The following is a 15,955-nucleotide window of genomic DNA, read 5'->3' as shown; positions in this document are numbered from 1 at the left end:
TGTCTTCACTGTAGGATTAGAGAACTTACTCACATAAATGTTTTACCAATATTAAGTGTGATTAATAAAGAATCATGCTCATTTAGTAGATAATGTACTCACCATTGAGATCAAATGTGACTTTCCTAATGTGTGTGCTACATTACATGAATAATATTTAATGAATGGAAACTGTGCTTAAAACCATCCTCATGTATGTAGAATGTAATCCTACTAGAAATGATAAAAGATTTATGTAATGTGTGCATTTCTATTCCATATATTTGATTTAAATATGCTTTTTCAGTCTAACTTGCAGTTGAACATTTTAATGTCTTATTGAATATTACATGTGTATGAAACCTAATACATTAGAAATGTATATTATTTGTGTTTAAATGGGATAACGCATATTAAATGTGCACCATTGAAATCAACATTTAACGTGTCAGGAGCAGGCCTGTATTCCACCATGCTGCATAAAGCTGATTTCATTTTTCTGCTAACTCGACATTTCTTGCAGGTATTCACATGCATTGTTAGTTGTGGAACAATACATTACTGTACAACAGATAGGGGGAAAGAGCCTGAGAATAGTACCCTAATGAAGGTACATGGAGAAACAGAGCCCTAACTGAATGAACTGTATTACAAATTGTTACCATCCACGTGTGTCTAAGGGAGAGATGTCGCTCCCATGTCCAGTGTGGGACAAACCAGCAATGTTGCAGTCTGCAACTTTTGGATTTGACGAGTACAATAGACCCCTATTGGTGGTCAAGAGGGTGTTGTCTAATGGACTTCGCATGTTATACCGTTCCCCTTGAACTTCAGATCAGATCCTTCACCTTCTTACCCTTTTGATCCAGCAGACACCTTTCGCGACTCCCTGCTATCGGAATGGACTTTGAGAGGCTTTATACCTCAATGCTTCTTTTAAATCTTGCTTAAATGTGGGTTAGACTAACGCTTATATACTCCTGACCGAGCTTCTGAGTAGGGGTGGGCGGAATTTGCGAAATTCACTTTCGCAAATTATCGCGAAAATGTTAAAAATCTCCGCAAACACGCGGAAATATCCCGAAGATGTGGAAGTTTTTTTCCCGCCCTTTCGCGGTATTTTCTGCGTGGTCGCGGCTCGCCAACTTACCCATGCGGTTGCTCGCGGGTGCGGCCATCTTGTTTTCACTTGTCTCGCAGTGCATGATCGCGAGAAGAAAGACGCGTTCGCGCGACGAATGATGTTACTGCGGGCGCGAACTGTCACGAGACAGCGCAAATGGCTACCAACAATCCAACATCTCGTGGAGAACGCGACCGGATCGGGAAAATTTGTCGGCGAACGCGGGGATTCAGGTAAGGTGATCGTGCGCACGCGAGAATGTATTATTTTACAGCGCGAGCAAGCATAACATTTCCGGTAAAATGCGGATTGCGGAAATTTTGACATTTACGCGCTCTCCGCGGAACGTGAAAATGTCAAATTATCGCAATTTCCGTGAGCGGAACGGAATTTTAGCCCAGGCCTACTTCTGAGATGCTAATGTTTCCCTACTTGATTTCTTTTTGTCTTGATCTGTATTCCTTTATGGAACTTCACTAATTTGCTAGGGATCATTTTCCCAAACTATTCTCTGGACTTTGCAACTCTAGATTGCTAATGTATAGGAGAGAGAGCCTTAAATTACTTTCTGAGCACCAAATTTTGATGCTACTATTTTACATTGCTGTGACAAAATTGCTTGTTTGTTTAATATAATTCGTCTGATTTCTTCAGGGGTCTGAGAATCCCAGTTGTTACTCTGCATCTTTATAGCATGGTGCTATGACTGGTATATTTGAATTTGATTATTCATTTGTAAAAAAATCTTCTTAACACAAGCTACCTATTCCTGGTCCCCAGTGTGTAGCAATCTGGGTTGCACTCTTAATTTAATTTTGATTAATGCTAATGCTATCTCCCATCACCTCTCAGGCGGATGAAAAGGTCTATCAAAGGGCCAGTGGTGAGCAAGTGGGCCCAGAAAATGCTGGATCAGGGTCATCTTTGGATTCTCCCCCGGGAGCCTTCATAACCCGTCCAGCCTTCTGCTATTGAATATTTGCAAAGCCTTCACATCATTGACATTGATTCTTCAGCCGTTATCCCACAAACTTACCAATCTTCTGGAAAGTTCACTGCCAACACCTTCTTCCTATCCCACTTCCAACCCCACCGCCCTATTCAACTGCCGACCTTTCCCCATCTACTAACTTTTATGTTAGAAACTCTTAAACATCTCATGTTTAACAAGCTCACTTGAATTATGTGCTCTCCTAACAACTAATCTAAGTACAGTTGTTCTTACAAAAGCTTCACACCACCCAAATGGCTTTGCCAAATGTCTCCAATTTCCTTACAATGTCTCGGAATCATCACCTCGCCTCCCTCTTAATAGTTCTGCAATTCTGAACAGTGCTGAATATAGTCCATCACCCAACACTCCTTGCAATCTTGCCTCTACATGGGTATAGGAAAGGCATTAGACTGGTTCAGCTTTCCTCTCAAGGTCCTCCTTACTGTCCCTATTTGTTTATGTTCTTCAGTGATCTGTCTAGAATACCGCTCACCAGCAATACTGCACATACAAATCTTTTCACAGAAAGCCACTACATCAATATCTCCTCTCACTACTCCACAAATCTCAATATATTGTATTCCTTACACATATATTCCCTTACTATGTAATCAGCTATCTATTTATTTATTGTTTTAGTCCTATTGTACAAGAAAAAAAATACTCTCTCAAAAGCTAGACTCTGTCCTACCATTATTACCCAAGACCTCTATCAATGTATCCTCTATCTTCATTCTCGCTCATCCCAAACCCTTTCTACTACTATGATCGCCTAAATAACTCTTCTTAGACTCTTCCCTCCTCTACACCTCCTGGCTCATCCCAAACTTATGTTTACTACTATGATCACCCAAACTACTGTACTAAATTCTCCCTCATCATCTCTCCTGTGACTTATCCCAAACCTAATTTTTCTACTCCGATTCTCTTTCTCCCTAATCCCTTTCTACAGGCTCTTCCCTCCACCATCTCGCCTTTACTCATCCCAGACCTCAACTTACTACGATGGACTACCAATTAACACTTCTGGTTTTCTTCCCTCTTCTATCCTTCCAGTAATCCAACTAACAGCCTCACATGTCCTCCGCTCAAATTAACATATACCTCCCTATACTAATCCTAATACTATACTATACTATACTATACTATACTATACTATACTATACAATACTATACTAGTGCTTTGACACCTCATCAGGGGTAGTGAGTGCTATATAACTACAACTAAACTTACAATTGCCACTGCTTTTTTCTGAGGTCATTTCCACCTAACCATCTCTGTTGACGCTTCAGATCTTTTTTCTCATTCCCACCATCACCCTTCTTCTCTGATAGAGCATTTCTTACTGTTCTCAAGGAGATTGGACGACACTCGCCTCTGTAATGCCAAACTCCTCAATGAAAACATGGACCTCACTAACAGGTACATGCATCAACCATTTTTGTGAGCGCAAATGGTGCGATTCGCAAAAATCGTCCGTTTGCGCCCGCAAAAAGGGCTTCTGCAGTGTATCAACCTGTCAGCCTCTCGCAATATAAGAAATCGCAAATTTTTGAGATTTCTTAAATTGCGATTGCCATTAAGGAATTGCAAATTGCCATTCCTTAAATGCAATGCATGATGGAATTGCAAATTTCGAATTTGCTAATAGAGGGTGCAAATTACCATAAAGTTGAACTTGATGGTAATTTGCAATTGGGGCATGTGTGTGCGCAGCATGTGTGCACAGAGCAATTTCAGGGGTGCAACAGGATGTCCTATGGACACCCTTGAAATTGCTTGCACAATTTGCGAGAACCTATGGCTACTCGCAAATTGCACATGCAATCTCCCATTCATTCCTAGAGTCCTTAATTGCGATTCCTTAATAATCGCAATTAGGGACTCGCAAAAGCTTTTCTTGATGCATGTGCCTGTAAATCATCAGCCTCCGATATCCCTTACTTCTGCCTTGCCCTTCTCTAAATATCCTGACAGCTATCACTCAGCCAGGAATCTTGCTGTTCTTGTTTAAACAATATGTGAATAGGATCCTCCATCAACACAAACATAACATATAACATTAGGAATCCAGCTTTTCAGCAACGGATCAATCACCTATTACCAACGTTGTCATGCAGTCGAATCTGTTATCAACATGCTGGTTTTAATCAACTTAGACTGTTGCAACAGCCTACTTGAAGGCCTTTCTAGGTCGTGTTTTACTCAATAAAACTATCAATTTCCGCACAAGAATGGTGCATCGTGAAAGCCCTCACTCATTTACCAGCCTCCACCGACAGAAGAACATGTGGCTCACTGCCACTAGCAAGACACTGTAAAAGCCTCTTACTGTGGACTTTATGGCCATCCCTGACATAAGCTCTCCTATCTCTGGCAACTACCCAGCAGTTTACCCTCAGTATCCTAGACTCACTACACTCAAGTCCCCTCCACTCCAATCATTACCAACTACAACTTTGCAGAAATTAAGAGGGCTCTAAACGTTCACCTACTGGACACAGGGAGATCTCACCGGTCTTGTACTTGTCAAATACATCCATCTATAACTCTCTTACTTTGCGAGTTGTAGTTCTTAGAATATGACCAACCTAAACTGAACCTGAACTCGTGGCTTGTACCAACCCAAACCATGAAATGTTTCCTATTTGCCATATTGAATCTATGAAAGAAACTACCAGACATGACTGATGTGATATTCTGCAACTCAATAAATAAATGAAAACGTACAGGAGCCTCACAGCTACTTAAAACCTTATTGTTGTGGAAGCCTGTTCACTTTTGGGAAACACTGTTAGATAGATGCCCACTGGGAAAGGCTGCTGGGGACCTGATCCCCAATGAGAAAGGGCAATTGTGCGATCTCTGTGCTTCCCAGTTATATAATTCTTGGATAACATTTGGTAAAAATATAATAGTATTTCTTAAAAGTGGTAAAACAAAATACAAAAGACGGTGGGAGTAAAAGTCAGCCAAAACAAAATACAGAAATTGACTAAGATGTGTTTTTCTGCAGGAGAATTTCACCTGAGATAAGAACGTCACCTGAGGTGTACTGAAAAAGAATATTTTCATGAACACCTGCAATTAATTCTTTCAAATAACACCAACCTGTTTCTAATGTTTCTCACTAAACACAGGAAGACAAATTGCATCCGGTACTTGTGAATTCCTCAGTTTGTTTTGGCATCTTTTTTGACTCAACGCTTTTAACATAAAAAAACCACAGACTATTTATCTCAGAATTATGCATGGCTAGTTCTGCTGGCACACTAGAACCTGCTCAGAATAATTTAGAAGAAATCACACTACTTAGAAAAACTGTCGCGTTCCATAACTAAATAACACAGCATGGTCTTAATAGAAATTGTGATGAGAGATTTCTGAACGGCGTGTGCATTAAATGCCAAGTTGTGCTTGGTCCGTCCAGTCTGATGGTAAGCAAGTCGGAGGTGACTGATTTTGACTGAGCCCTCCCGAACTTCCAGATGTTCAAAGCATCTCTGAAATAGCATTAATGAGTGATTCATTCTGTACGTTATTCAGAAGCTTGTGGTGGGATCTTAATTGTATATTTACACGTTTCAGATCGTCAGTGGAGAATTTGCCGGAAGAGACCGATCCAACTGGTGCCAGTGGTAAGTTACGCCCAAATTATTCCCGCTAATCTTAATGAGAAGTATCAAAATCAGAGGGCTTATTTACAAGCCCCTTGCGCCACTTTTGCGTCACTTTTCCCATGTTAAAAGTGACGCAAAAGTGGAGCAAGGTTATGGTAAATCTACCCCCAGGTTTCTGCACATTCTGCAAGCACTACTTTTGACTTACGCTTTGGGAAGCTGTAGGATTGCATGTGGGCCCCACTCTTAAACTGGCCACACTATAGGAGCACTTGACTCTCAGGGTGGAGAGGACTGCGAAGTTGACTCTGAGAGGTGATATGGGGATAGAGACTCAGAAAAGAATAGCTATCGCAAGAACACCCAATGAATGATTGTTTATCCAATACTTTTGGTTAAAAAGAAACAATACTATTTAACCACTAAGCTAATAAATCGTGGAGAATGCAAGCGTAGTCATAAACACATCACACAATGCTACTCAGTTTAATGAGAGAAACTCTGGGAGGTATAGACAGATCCAGGATCCCTTATGGTGCTGTGGTTCAGGGATCTCGAGACCAGTCCTTTAAAGTGATCTCTGTCAATGTTCAGTCCCAGTCCCTACTTATGCAGGAGTTGTCTTACTTTTAACTTATGTAGCAGCTTCATACTATCACATTTGTATTTGTAAAGCACACTTATCACCCAGGGGTCTCAAGGTGCTGAGGAACAGATGTTTATTGTTACCCAACGGTACTCATTTTATCAACCTCAAATGGATGAAAGCCTGAGTGGACCTGCCAGGACTTGAACCTGTGACCATGAGGTCAAACACAGGCCCCTGCAGTGGATGCATTAGTCCACTAAGCCACCAGACCCGGCTTCAGTCGCTAGCTGCAATCTTTGAGCCCTGTCGCTCAACCAGCCCTGATCAGTGGGGCGCATTTGGACCAAGGATTGAATTCAGGTTTCAGATTCGCAGACCCAGCAACTCCCCCCACACCAAAGCCAAGAGGCAGATTCACAAACTGGTTCTTGCAGGAGGTAAAAAGATTCGATATGGGAATTAATGTTAGTCCAAAAACCCTGCTCTGGGATCTCCATCACATGACAGGAGGGCCAGAGGTCACAAACACACTTGCAAGTGCCAGGCGCAATTCAGTCTTGGAATACGACTTCAGAGATGCACATCAGTCTTGTTTTGGGGCAGCAGGCTTGAGCCTCCGATGTTACCTGCAACCAGAGACGGATGGATTGTACACTCAAGGACCCTTCCAATTCACGCCGACAGCCACATCAACCATCCTAGGGAGAAGGCTGAGGATCATCTCAAGGGTCAGTGTAGGCTATAGAGGGCACACACTCCTGGACAGGTTCGCTGGCCTTGCTATTAACTCCAGATGTTCTTCTCCTCCCACTAAACCATGGTGTCATCTTCTGGGCAACACCTCCACCAGGGCTGCAGATGGGCTTTCCTCTGAGCAGACTCATCTGACAGGAAAACGTCCAATGTCTAGCTTTTACAGTGATTCCTCATGCAAGGTAGGACCTTAGTTTCCTAAGAAGTGGATTGTTGACTTCTCAGGTGACTTCCTTTCACTTTACTGAGGTGCTGGCTGTCAGGGCACCAGCCTTTTTTTCTCAGGGATTCTTCCACATGCTGCAGGACAGTGCCTCAAATGTCAACGAGAAGTCCTATACCTAAGATTGCATGCTTTAGTCCTTCTCCGTGCTCCTTTTCCAGACAGAAATTGTGAACTCCTTATTTGCATTTAAGAACTGGATCAGGAAATATTGGCAGTTTTGTGTATCTATCGTTGTTCAAGCCAGTCTCTAGTTGCAATCCAAGATGTATTCCAATAGGGTCACAGTCACGCAGGATCTATACCCTCACCACTTATGCTACCAAACACCAGTATAAGATACACTGCTTACATGCTGAACGTAGCAAAGGACCTGGTTACGTGAAGCAGAGTAGAATTCTACATTGCTGAGCCTAGTGGCTGCTCACCCATCATCTGGCATGGGTAAAAACAAGTACTGGCAATGCCAATAGGTTTGGTGCTGGCCGTCAGCCTTTTGGCAATTCTTGTTTTGTCATGGTTATTGCAGAAAAAAGAAAGAGAAAGATGTCAGGCAAAAAAGAAAGAAGGCAGGCAAAAAAGAAGGAAGGTAAGAAAGAAACAAGGCAAGAAAGAAAAGTGAAAGAAGGAAAACAAAAGAAACAAAAAGGAAGGCAGGCAAAAGACAAAACGAGAAATAAAGAAAAAAGAAAGGAAAACCAAAGAACGAAAGAGAGCTGCAGGACTCTCAGCTGTTCATGGAGGCGGATGGCATTAGGCTGGTGCGGCTTGTGTCTACTAGGCCACCTGCCCCCCCTCCCTGCTTCCCCATTTGTTTAGCTGAACGAGCTCTCTACTACATCTACGCAGCACTGGCTGTGATCGGTCACAAGAGGCAAATCAAGAGTGACCTTGGTGGAGCTCAGGACCTGTGCATCATCAAGAGATGAACCAAAGCGAGCTGTGTGGCGCATTATGTTTTGTGCATGAAGGACCACACGTTTGCACGTAGCACTTTGTAGAAGGTAGGGTATTTCTAAAAAAAATAAAAAAATGAATTGCAAATGGCACTTTGCACTTTATCTTTGCACTTTGCACTTTATCTTTTACTTCTATTTAATGTAATTTAATAAATTAAATAGTTTAGTTAGGATGTTTTTGAGCCGAGGACTGTGGGAGTTTGATTCTTTATCAGTTGCTTTTTGAAAATGTAATGTGAAATGCTCTTTCTAAATTGTTGAACATGCTTGTTTAATTTATTGGTCTTGCTAGTTGATATATAAACCGACATGTAAAATATTTGCTTTACCTATTTTTTTCGTGTTCTAATAAAAATATATATATATAAAAAAAAAAGGACCACACATGGAAGGAATAACTGGGTGGAGGAGGAGTGTGCTAGTGGAGAGTGGGCTGTTGGAGCGTCACATGGAGGCCAGCTTAGGAGGCCATTCAGAGTTACGGAGTCCCTGAGTGGAAGCGGATAGTAGGAAGCAGGAAGCAATATTCTTCCCTAGTCTGCCCTACCAGCATGTCAGTCTAACGTACGCCAGGGGCAATGGAGCCCACCCTCGAGATCCTGCGCTCCATGAAGCAGAGCATTCCCAAATAAGCCCAGACCATGATCCACATCAGCACCTAGGGCAAAAGCGGTAAACGGATCCAATTCACGCTGCTCCAGCATGGGACCAACACTGAATTATTTTGAGCCCTAGGTCCTAAGTGAAATCAGGCCTGTAAGGTGGCCTAGGGGACTGTGAGCTAACTGTGGAAATGGGGCATATTAGACTCAGACAGGGGTTCTCAGTGCACAGAATCAGCCTCCCAAGGCGCTGGTGTGGCTTGTGCCTAGGGGATCACCTATTTTCCCTTCCTTCAGTCTGCCAACCACCAACTGACTATTGGGTATACTTTGTCACCAGACATATGAAGAACCAGAAGGAAATAGAAGCAATACATCAATGCACTTAGCAGGTCTGTGGGAACCTGCTCTTTGCAAACAGCACTAGCACTGAGTTGAAAACCTTGTTTATGGGTTGTGAAGAGACACAAAACTCAGTAACAAACAAGCCATTACAGAAGAACCTGAGTGCTCATGCCCCTCCCTACAGTGCACTGCTGACAGCATTAACTTGAGGAAGAAAGGTGGCACAGTTTACTGTCATTGAACAATGAGATCTGGGAGATCAAGGAAAGAAATACAGACAGCCTGGAGTCATAAGAAGAACAAGGACTATGTTTGGGGTTAATCGAAGTCCAATGTGAGGATTTCCTATGATTTTTGTTGACATGCCTGAGTCAAGTCTCTGATCCATGTTTGGAACTCATACTGTTTTTCCTTTCTGTTCTTCTTGTGCAGATTCTCTACATGTCAACTGTGTATTTGTTTAGCCTTTTTGATTATTGTGTTTCCAATTGTCTTTTTTTCTTTCCCACATGTGGACACCTGTTTACTGTATTATCTTCCTTTTTTTGCTGCTACTTCCCAATTGATGTCCATACTACCCCCTTGTTCTTTCTTTCTGCCGACTGTAAAGCGCTCTGATATCTTTTGGGATCTTGTTCGCGCTATATAAAACTTTATAAATAAATAAATAAATAAGGAGGGAGACATTAAAGCACCTGACAGGCTTGGGGAATCCGCACCATTGATCCTAAGACTTAACCAAAAGAGTAATTCCTCAGCCACCTCATCATCGCCCATAGAACAAGGCCCAGAATCCCGAAACCGGTTCTAAGATGCTTATTTCCTGTTCAGGGAAGACCTGGCTTTGCAGTTTGGGCTGGATTGCTCCCATGGGAAACAGGGTCAAGACTGATTTGCATAAGGCTGGGTCTAAACTGGGGTGGCAAAGTGAGCTAAAGAACGATGATGGATTAAACCCAGATCTGTGACTGAGGTGATTGTCTGAAAAGTTTCAATGCTCCGTCCATCATCCCCTTGTGTTTGCTTTGTTCACCCTAAGTTGGCAGGGTATGTCCAGACCTGGGTCCCTTGCTCACTTTGACCCTGGATTCAAGCTAGCCTGGCTAATGAGGGGTGAAACCCTGAAACTGTGCCAAGGATGCTTGTTTGTGATTTAGGGAAGACCTGGCTTGACAGTTTAGACTGGACTGTTCCCATGAGTAACAGGGTCAAGATTGATTTGCATATGGCTGGGTCTGAACTGGGGTGGCAAAGTGAGCTAAAGAACGATGATGGATTAAACCCAGATCTGTGACTGGGGGTGAGTGTCTGAAAAGTTTCAGCGCTCCGTCCATCATCTCCTTGTGTTTGCTTTGTTCACCACCTGTCACCCAACAGAGAGACAAATTCCAATAGCACACGATCATCCACCCATACCCCCTTTGGATAACAAACAAATAGCAAGCATCGTTGGTTTCCGTAATGTGACACTTAGAGATTAATTTAAGAAAACCCACATAATAACCAAGACAAATAGCTTAGCTGAAAAGGTTGTTCCAATTACACAAACTAGTTCTGAGCTCCCTGCAAGGACACCCGTGCAATTTACAGTTCGCGCCATGGTGCATGCCCCTCCCCCTACACAGGGTGACTTTACACCTTCTAGTAGTACAGCCAAGAAATACAAGCCTGTAAAACCTGTCAACTTTACAATGAAAGCAGTTCCAAAGACTGAAGACAAGGTCGACCAGCAATCACCTTCCAGTGTTGGCCTCCCTGTACACAATTTATCACTATCACCAATCATCATATCAAATGACAACTCCTCCATTAATTTGAGCACTTCCATAAATCAGGAACTGCAAGAGCCTCATCAAATCAACACGCAATCCTGTTAGTAAAACATTTCCAGCCCACCCACAGCACAATGGATTCAGGCCCCAAATGGAAATATAAAACGCCTAACACCAAAGACATCACATCATCTGGATGACCTAGAACACCCCGTTAGTGCACCAGGAGAAAGAAATGACCAATCATTATTCGATTTATCCTTTTTCCAATCGGACGCCATCAGGAATCGGAGTACACAAGAAGGATAGGCTTTTAAAATGGTTGCAGAAACCTCAAACACAATTTGGCTTCAACTTCTGCAAACTCTGCAATCTACAGTCTCTGCTCTAAATTATTATTCCAATAAATTAGACATTCAAGTTGATCTTTTAAATGCACTCACAGTGTACGCAGCAGGAATAGACAGCAAACTGAAAAGTCTAAACAAATTGATTATAAGAGCACAATCAAAGACTAACCTGGTTCAATCCGTGCGCTGCTGTTCCCCAATAATGGACAGCTTGTCCTCACTCCCATCATTCCTCACAACAGTCCTGACAGAAATCAAGAAACTTCCTATGGGTCCAACATATTGCCCACAACAAATGGACACAGCTACTCGGCTACCTCTTAAAGTATATAACGATGTCACTAACACCGGAAATGACACCCCGAGTTTGAGCGCGACCACAGCAGCAGAGGAAGAAAAAGTAATCATATCAACACCAGACAATCATGGCGCAAGCCACAAGAGCAGAATATTTTAGCACCATCAGACATGTAATCTGTATCAGACAGGGCTGCACACAAAACCCTTGACTGTGATGAAGACACCACCGGGTAGCGGTGAAGCCGGACCGAGTTACTCAGCTACTGAAGATCCATTGCTACAATGACCCTTTAGCAAGAGGAAAAAGAAAATACTTCGAAAACAGCGCATCAAGGTCAACAATTCGACCCAACACATAATATGTGATCTTTTCCAATCTTCAGGGGTAAAGCAGGATCACATCCAACTGGTGGTGAAAGCAGACCTCCACAATGGCAACCTACCCAGATGTAATCTCTGGAGGCAGTAGCCGAATCCACAGGTCTCAAGTCGCAGGGCTCTTAGCCACGGGAACCCAGCCCTAAGGGTGACCCAAGGCAACCCCCAGTACACACGAGGGTGGCTAAGGGTGGAAACAACATACCAATCACAGCGGAGCCAACCAAAGAAGATCTGATTTCACCACCTCCGACGCTTATCTATCCTCAGTGGAACGGGAGCCATAACAAGCAATGCTGACAAAGGGAACCTGAGTAAACAAACCCCGAAGCCCTCCAGAAACGTAGTTATGGAGCGACACAACTACAACAAAGTAACCAACGACGATCCAATACCCTGATTCAAGGAATTCATTAGGGTTGCAATTACAAAAGGCTTGGACATTCTGAAAGTGTACAAGGGAACATCGCTCATCATTGAACATTCGCACGATGATCAACACAAGGAACACCAGCAGGGAATAACAACTGAGTCACATAGGAGGGATCAGGCCCCTTGAGGGACTAGTGATTATAATCAAGATCACTGCTATGACACGGCTCCCCTAAATCAAAATGCTAGGGTATTGTCCATTCCAGAGTCTCGCTCTCAAGGTCCCCATGATATTTTAAACTCAGGGAATATCCTTAGGCTGTTTAAGTCTATCCTCGAACTGAGGAAACTGGAGTCCGGTGATATCGTAGCAATTTAATTTCTTCCCCCCCCAAAGGTCACTAAACAACAGAACCTACATTAGTCACATTAATTTCGACAGTAAACACAGAGCAAATCTTATTCAGAACAGAGCAATTTAAGACGTGGGGTAGTAAAATAATTCCCTTGAAAGATCCAGGCTATCCAACGGTATTATCAAAACCATCGGTCATTACAAACACTGCCAGGAAGAATCTGTTTTCAATATAAAAAAATGCTCAAAGTCGTGCCTTCTCAAATGATAAGCTTCAAAAGGTGCAGGATTCAGACTACATGAGGGACGACTGGGCATGGCTGCCAGCACATTAATCAGTAGAAGTCACGACTGAACCATTTCCCAAATAGCTGCTCATGCTGATACCCCCTCATCATCCATGTGTTTCTGGAACATTAACGGTCTGGTCTCACACTGAAACTCCAGTCCTTGGATGTGAACTCGTTTTTAAAAAATCACAAAGTCAGACTCCTCCAGGAAACTTGGGCTGAGACAAGCCTGCCATTAGTAGGCTATCTAGAATACAGGTCACCTGCCACAAGGACCTACCCTACAAGTTCGGCAGACCGAAAGGTGGGCTATCAATCTATGCCTCAGTCAAGCTAAAAGCAACAATCGACCAGCTATCATTTGAGGAGGGCTGGCTTACTGGCATTAGAGTCAATATTTTCAGATCACAGCAATCATTATTATTGATAAACGTGTACAATTAGTCCAAGTGCCAGAGAGAAAAGGTCCGAGTTGAAGCATCTAACTCAAATCCTGTGTGACTTATTCAACGATTACACCAATACAGCTGCCTGATCATGAAGGATTACAACTCAAACCTTTTCCAAGACCTTCCCGAAGATTATGAAGAAACTCTTCCAGGTTATGGACTTCCTGACATGGTCAACCCCTTTCAGATGCAAATACAAAAGGAGGGGATACAGACAGAAGTTTTCAACTACAACATAGCCCAGGGGGCTACAAACTGGGGGGTGGGCCCCCCTAGGGGGCCCTCAAGGGATCCCAGGGAGGTACCAGGCTCTGGCCAAAAGAAGTACTATGCTGATATTTGTTTTGTTTTCAGCTAAAGAAACACATGAGTGGCAGTAAGCTGCTCTGTAAATGGCCACCACTAACATCTTTTCTTGTCATTTATATCCTGGGTGGGGGAAGGTGTCAACAGGGAAGGGATTTCTGATAATTACACTGTGGATACTTTTACACTTTAGTAAGGTCTGCCTGACCAGAATAGTATATTTGGCAATCATGTATTTGATTTCATTTTAAAATGGTAAATAGAACTTAACTGCGATGTTTAAACAAGTCTAGACCCATTAAACATTGGCAATTTAATATAATAGTTGTGAACATTTTTTAAGGGGGGTGCTGATGTTTTTTGTTTCACTGGGATAGCACGGCATTAAAAAGTTTGAAGACCATTGACGTAGCCCTTACCAGCTCCCCTTGTATGCAGGAAGAGTTTTCTATAGTCTCTATGGTGAGGGAGGGGGTAACTCTACAATGCCTCCGTGGAAAGGAATTGGCACTACGGTCAGAGCCTCCGGCTTTGGAACTGGGGAATCCGGTTCAAGTCTCGGTATTGGCTCAACATCCTGGGATTCTGGGCAAATCACTTAATCTCCCCATGTCTAACAAAACAAATATTTCCTTGTGTAATGGAACTGAGGCTCAGGGTCGATTTTGCACTATATAAAACTACACAATTGTTTTTTTTATAAAACATTGATTGCATTATTTTAGTGCTTTAGGGAGAGTGGCATCTTTTAAATCTTACACTCCTTGATATCTTGCATTCAATGGTATGGTTTGACTGGGATAGAAAATATGTCCAGGCAACACTATTTGGGAATCCACTGAAAAAACGGCCCACATTTGTTTAACAGGGCAGTTTTGAACTTCTAATGACATGCTGTATAGAGAACTGCATGCATTTGTGCTTGTTGCTGGCAATGTTTGTGGTAATATCAGAGAAATCAACCGGCTCCCAAGACCATAAAATAGGCTCACGAACAGCTAAAAACAGTAAGCCCACTCACTGACATGTCAGACCAGACCTTTGGGCACAACCGTATTGCCCTATAGGCCAGTCAGAACTTGTTCAATGGAACAAAAGACACACCCAAAATAACATTTGGAATTTCCAAAAACGCACACAGTGAGGCCAGGTCATGTGAGTGTGCAAAGAGCCTTTCCATACCACAGACATTCCCAGACTTTCCAACTTCCATACATTTTTTATCATTTGATTAAAGATGATGGGGCCTAAACTTCTGTACCCCCATCTGGTGGTGGAGGACCACGGAAGGGCAGTGGCTGTGAGCCGAGCCTGGGTTAAGAGTTGCAGCTAGCCGGTACGGTAGGTATTACGAATGGGACAATGTTCAAGACCAAGGGCAACAACTGTGCCCAATGAAGCCAGATCTCTCTTGAAAGATGGAAAGTAACAATAAAATGATTTTTAGCAGTTCTTTTCAAAGAAAAAAACAAACGGTTTCCTAAATTAGAAGGGGCAGGATATGGGGGAGGATTAGTTGGCATGTGTAAAATAGGCCAAAAATCGACATTACTTCAGTAATCATAACTGCAGAGAACTTGAGAAACACACATTTCTTGCTACCTGCCAAACAAGCAAACCTCAAAATAGTTCAATTTTGTTTATTTTTCATAGTTAATAAAAACCATTGCATGCAGCTATTAATAAATCAATTTCTTCCAATGGCTAAAAAAACTCAAGTGTGAGCAAAGAAACATAAAAACATACTTGTATTGATAAAATTAGCAGTTACAATTATTTACGCAATTTGCACCTCTTAAATGTGGAAGCCTTAATGTCCTCAATTCTTATTTAAAGAATTGTAAAGTGTTTTTAGGTAGTGCAAGATGAATCGCCATGTAGGATGTAAAGTGCAAGTGGCTTCTACAAAAAATGTTCCTAAAATGTTGCCTGGTTTTGCTCCTACACTGGTCCAATGCCCCTTAATATTAATGTTAGTCCCTGGAAGCTTAGGGGGATTGAGGTGCCATTTAGCCGGGTGGTTAATGCTTGCCTGCAGGAGCGAACTTGAAGTTTTAAATTGATTGTCTTTAAGAACCTTTTCCTTTGAGCCTTGGGCACCGGGCATAGACAGAGTATGTTGTGTAATAAAGTACCTTACTTATATAAACAACAGCTTAGGTTTTGTGATGCGTTCTTCCAGGATGGGATAAAGT

General features: G+C 42.5%; 1 protein-coding gene across 5 annotated transcripts in view; it reads left to right on the top strand.

The window, feature by feature from the left end:
• Window positions 1-15,955, top strand: part of TESPA1 (thymocyte expressed, positive selection associated 1) — a 267,771-nt gene that overhangs the window by 127,810 nt on the left and 124,006 nt on the right. For all 5 annotated transcript variants that reach the window (XM_085654778.1, XM_085654776.1, XM_085654780.1 and 2 more), the window contains exon 4: window positions 5,686-5,735. In XM_085654778.1, coding sequence (XP_085510904.1) covers window positions 5,686-5,735 — 50 coding nt within the window. The remainder of the gene's footprint in view (window positions 1-5,685; window positions 5,736-15,955) is intronic.

The sequence above is a fragment of the Triturus cristatus genome, chromosome 4_1, assembly GCF_964204655.1.
Source record: "Triturus cristatus chromosome 4_1, aTriCri1.1, whole genome shotgun sequence".
Taxonomy (NCBI): domain Eukaryota; kingdom Metazoa; phylum Chordata; class Amphibia; order Caudata; family Salamandridae; genus Triturus; species Triturus cristatus.
This window is presented reverse-complemented; position numbering and strand designations above follow the sequence as displayed.